The sequence below is a fragment of the Triticum aestivum genome, chromosome 2B, assembly GCF_018294505.1.
Source record: "Triticum aestivum cultivar Chinese Spring chromosome 2B, IWGSC CS RefSeq v2.1, whole genome shotgun sequence".
In the NCBI taxonomy this organism is placed as follows: Eukaryota; Viridiplantae; Streptophyta; class Magnoliopsida; order Poales; family Poaceae; genus Triticum; species Triticum aestivum.
The window spans coordinates 525,966,289-525,971,384 of record NC_057798.1 but is presented as its reverse complement, the minus strand read 5'-3'; the positions used below and the strand labels follow the sequence as shown (position 1 = coordinate 525,971,384).

The following is a 5,096-nucleotide window of genomic DNA, read 5'->3' as shown; positions in this document are numbered from 1 at the left end:
GGACCCAAGCTGTGCTTATAGGGATCAATGGTAACATGGGACCAGGGGACACAATGTTTACCCAGGTTCAACCCCTCTTAAGGGAGGTAAAACACTACTCCTGCTTGATTATGTCGACGAATATGAAGATTACAAGAGTTGATCTACCTCGAGATCGTAATGGCTAAACCCTAGATGTCTAGCCTATGAGTATCCCAATGACGGTAATGAAGATAGCCTCTACGGACTAACCCCTCCAGTTTATATACACACCGGAGGGGCCCAGGGTTTGTACAAGGTCGGTTCATAAGGGAAGGAAACTTCCGAACTCTAATCTTGCCGTCTACGTATGGATAAGTCCCATCCGGATACGAAGGATAATTTTCAGCTTGATCTTGTATGGCCCATCCAACCCGGCCCATACTCCTAGGCCGGACACCTGAGGACCCCCGAATCCAGGACTTCCTCAACCACTCTCTATCAAATTCTTTATCTAGCTAGTGCTGCTTGGACGTTGTTGGACCGCCGATCGCCTAGCGAGACATGACCACCCCCATGAGCCGCTCTGCCCACTCTGCGATCAACAACCAGAGACCATGCGTCTTCTTCTTGTCGGATGCTCCTTTTTCCGCCAAGTCTGACACGAGGTACTTTCGTGGTGCTGATCCATTGCCACGATCCCCAACCCTAACGAGGAGTTCATCGCCTGGCTCTCATCAGCCACCTCTAGCACCACGAGCTGTCTACGACGAGGCCTTGCCTCCATCGCCATGCTCACCGTATGGCACATCTGGCGGCACTGTAATGGCTGCGTGTTTGACAACGACTCGCCGGCCGTAGGACGCGCCGTGAGTATGATCCGAGAGGAGGCTAGGTTGTGGGCCCATGCCGGCGGTGCAGGGCTTGCCCTGCTCTTGCCTGAGATGTAGGAGCTGTTTGGCTCACGCCCACACCAGCCCCGCCAATATCGGGCTCGCCAAATTATTGGCGAAGGTTTTGGCTGCGGCACCCGCGGTTGGCACACCCGCCACCCCTGCGTGTCACGGCCTCATATGCACGCCATCTTTGTGTACTCCCTCCGTCTAGGTGTGTAAATCATCTTACGAAAACCAAATAATCCCAAAATACTTAGGCGCGGTGCATTAACTTCTACCTCGTTTCTTGTTTCTTAACATATCAACCAATAAGAGATAAGGGGTGTGCATGCTTTTAATGACTTGAGACTATCAAAGACGACATGCAGTGGTTAGTTCATTGCATGCAATACTATTAATTAGCAAATAAACATTAATGTCTCTCGTTTCCCCCTCCTCCTTGGTCACGGTGCACAGCCTAAAGGCTAGTCGTAGTGGAGAGTAACTTAGACTAGTGTCATGCATATGACACTAGTCTTTGTTACTACCTTCATAGTGCAAAATAACATACAAGTAGTATCATAGATGATAGCATCTATTACATTATAGACTCATTTTGCTTTGGGTTGCGTTATGTTACAGTAACATATTATGTTACTCCAAACACCTCTTTCCTCATTAACTCTATGTCACATAAGCAAACCTGTCTTGAAATGCGCTATGTTACTTGCTAAGTTACTCCCACTATGACCAACCTAAGATGACTTACTCATCTAGACGAAGGGAGTACATGCTAGCTGGCCGGTCCGTTTAAACCATTCTATAACCAATTTATGAATTTCACTCCACCTATCAATGCAATGATAGGCAAAGTATTCGCGGAAAAAATACTATACTACCGTCCTAGATGGCCGCGCACTGTACTGGCCATGCCTGCCGCATGTGTCCCTTTAAATGCATGCAGGCGCAGGGGGGCAGAAGCAGGCGCAGGAGCTGCTGGAAAAGCCTAGCGAGGCGTCCGTTTGTTCGTTTGTGCGTGCTGGTCAAAGAATGGCACGACTCTCCGTGCGCGACGGCCTTCTCGTCGACAGCGCGTGGCCCCTTCACCCTTGGTTAGCGGTACTAATGAAAATGCACTCAGACAGACAAGCACGCCAAACGACGTGCTCACAGATGAATTCTTGGTCCAACCAAAGCAGAGCTTCTGTGCTTGAGGCTGTCTGCGATTCCATGCAATCTTCCGGAGGCATGTCATGTTAGGCTGGTCACAGTGAAAAGTAACTTAGACTAGTAACATACATATGTTACTAGTCTATGTTACTACCTTTATAGTGGGTAGTGTCATAGATGTGGTAACATAGTTGTCTTCATTTATTACTTTGTAGACTCATTATGCATTGGAAACCGCTATGTGATGGTAACATATTGTGTTACTCTATTTGCCTCTCTCCTCATTAACTACTTGCCACATCACCAATTTTGCTTATGTGACATCTATGTTACTACCTATGTTACTCCCACTATGACCAGCCTTAGACAATCCAAGCATGAGTGCGTGACTCAGACTGTCTGCCGCTGTTTTGGCCAGAGAAAACAAAGTTATCTCGAACGTTAATCGGAGAGTTGTGATAGCTTGAGCGTGAGAAGAAGAATGTTAATCGTAGAGGTGGAACATGGTGATGTCAAACTAGGCAGCACTCCAGTAATTAACCTACAGTAACTAATAGTTGAGGAGGTTGCCGCTGATGATGTTGTCACTGTTGCAGGGGAAGCAGCCGCAGGACGCATTGCTCCCGGTCCCGGAGAGGTGGTGGCTGATCGTCTTCACCCGCCGGGCCTGGTGCTCCGTGGTAGCGCGCCGGAGCTGCTGCAGGTGCTGCGCCTGCGCCGCCGCGCGCCACTCCTCGCCGCGCCTGTGCACGCTCGTCATCCTCTTCATCAGCTTCTCCTCCAGGTTCGACCGCATCTTCTGAATCTTCACCTGACCAACACACATCGTTCAAAAAAACGTGAGGAGTTCTGATCTGACACGGAGAAGAACATGTTCGCATTAAGTATCATTCTCATTGCGTCGGGGGGAAATGTTTGAAAATTCCTTTTGAATTCTATGTCTGCGATAATGATATGTTACTGACAGCACGGAGTACAGTACACCGTGCATTTGCATCGGTTGTAGTAATGTAGTACTACCACAACATCATTAGGATACAGGTCCTCATCTTAGATTAGGGTTAAACGACATTGTTTGGCTCTCCGACTGAAGATATTCACATGGCTACCATGACTGAGAATGGTAGCCCAGCTCAGCAGCAAAACCGGTTAAAGAATTGCAGTGAGCTGGAATGGTTAACAAGGATTGAGGGGATAACATCGAACAATGAATACATCAATGCTTCCATCCTTCTAATTTCGTGCTGTTAAATTTGTCGTCTGAACTTCTGAATGCAGTTTATGATGGTGCCTAAAAGAGTTGCAATGTGCATTATGCACAAGATGAGATTTCATTCTCACCTCTAGCTTTCTGGATTGTGCTTCAGCTTTGGCACTCTCCAGGTTAATCCAGGCCTGAATCTTTGCCTCTTCCCTCTGATACCTAATAACCAAATAAAGCACAACCAAATTACTACAAATCCTCACAAGCTACAAGATGCAAAATGCACACACCTTATGCAACTCTTGGCTCTCTCATCGTCTTCCCACCGGCACTCGGTGACGGCGGCAACCCGCTTATCGCAGGCTCTGCCGCCGTCGCCGGCGCTGGCCTCGAAGTGCCTGAGGCTCTTGGACACCTCCTCTTCCTCCTCCTCCTTGGAGCTCCAGTTGACGAGCATGGAATCGAACTGCGCGCCCAGGTCCAGCTTGGCGAAATGGCAGTCCGTCAGCTCCGAGATGTCCATGCCACTGCCGCTGTTGTACGGCACAAGGGGCCCCGACCGGCCCGTCGGCGTGTTGTGCCTTGCCGGGGAGGTGCTTTTGACCGGCGTGTGGCACCGTGAGGTCGGGGAGCTCCCCAGGGGCGTCATCTCCGTGCCGACGTCCCTCCGGTGGAAGTCATCATCTCCGCAGGTCACCGCCGCAGCGCCATTCTTGGCCGGCTCGCAGTAGGAGCTCCGGAACACGAAGCTCTCTTTGGACGGCTCCACGTTGTCGGTGTACTTGTCTGTAAAGCAGAGCATTTCTTGACGAAGAATAAACACTGAAATTTCTGGTTAAATCCAAAACAAGAGTTGGTGCTCACCTTTGAGGAGCACCTCTGCAGGTAGTGTGTACAAAGCAAGCGCATTGGCGTCTAGTGAGGTCCTCCTCGCCGTTGCCGGCGCCGGTCCTCCAATGTGGTGCTGCTTGGAGGCAGCCTTGCCATGGTGATGGCCGCGGTGGTCGGACGACTGCGTCAGCCACTTCTCCGCGTCCTCCCACTTGGAAGGTACCGACCTCCTCGAGGAGACGAGCTGGGGGTGGGCCGGGCTCGAGGAGGATGAGGTGAGGAACAGCAACGGCCGCCCCGGTGTCCCGGGGACCTGCTGCTCCAGTGATCTCCGCCCCCGAGCCAACGACGTGGAGGAAGAGGAGGAGGAAGTGGTGGACGCCTCGTGGTGGTAGCCGTGGCCATTGCTGCTGTTGCTCCTGGCCATGGCCGCCATGGGGAAGGAGGACCTCACAAACTCTGAGGTCTCCTCTAGGTGGAGGCGCGGAGTGGGTCACTGGATGTGGGCTCAAATGGGTCGCTGCTTCCTCCTCCTCCAGCCGCTGTTTGTTTGGTGACTTGGTGTGCTTCTGTTCTGTGAGCTGAGCTCCGCACGGAGCTTCAACTGCTTCAGACGAGTAGCGTCTGTGAGCCTGAGGTAGTACAGCGTCTACCCCTAGCGGAGCTTTTTAATACGTCTGGGCCTTTTTTTTCTTCTAATCTTACTGATGATCATTATTATAGTAATACTAGACCATTCATTTACTACAAACAGGAGGTCCGTGATCTGATTCAATTTAAAAATCCCTTTACTTGTATTTCAAGTGTTGAAGACAATTCATTTGCAAGTCTGAATGTTCAGTGTAAGTCGGATATACTACTCTTGATCCTTCATTACTCTTGCACTCTTGCTGCTGCTTCACGCATGCCTACCGGGGTTCTGGCAGGCTGCTTGCATTATTACCAGCCCGCTGCCTACTTTTACTGTACTCCTATTTGTTGGGTAGTGCAAGGCCAACTCCAACCATATACCTCGGTTTTGTTCGGATTTTGTTATTTAGGTCAGTAAAACGGATACG

The 5,096-nt window shown here is 50.4% G+C and overlaps 1 protein-coding gene across 1 annotated transcript; it reads right to left on the bottom strand.

Annotated features, from left to right (window-relative positions):
- Window positions 1–2,466: 2,466 nt before the first annotated feature.
- Window positions 2,467–4,669, bottom strand: LOC123041564 (uncharacterized). Its single transcript, XM_044464159.1, has 4 exons — window positions 4,072–4,669; window positions 3,498–3,993; window positions 3,345–3,426; window positions 2,467–2,814 (listed from the first exon to the last, which is right to left on the bottom strand). Exons 1-4 carry the CDS (start codon window positions 4,472–4,474, stop codon window positions 2,554–2,556), a joined length of 1,242 nt encoding a protein of 413 aa, XP_044320094.1. The 5' UTR covers window positions 4,475–4,669; the 3' UTR covers window positions 2,467–2,553.
- Between the last annotated feature and the right edge of the window lie 427 nt (window positions 4,670–5,096).

Bases quoted from the DNA above. Each gene is read 5' to 3' on its own strand.
- LOC123041564 (XM_044464159.1), bottom strand. From the start codon at position 4,474: ATGGCGGCCATGGCCAGGAGCAACAGCAGCAATGGCCACGGCTACCAC. The intron at 3,427-3,497 runs GTGTGTGCATTT...TTTGGTTATTAG, and splicing joins AGAGCCAAGAGTTGCATAAG to GTATCAGAGGGAAGAGGCAA. The intron at 2,815-3,344 runs GTGAGAATGAAA...TGTGTTGGTCAG, and splicing joins CACAATCCAGAAAGCTAGAG to GTGAAGATTCAGAAGATGCG.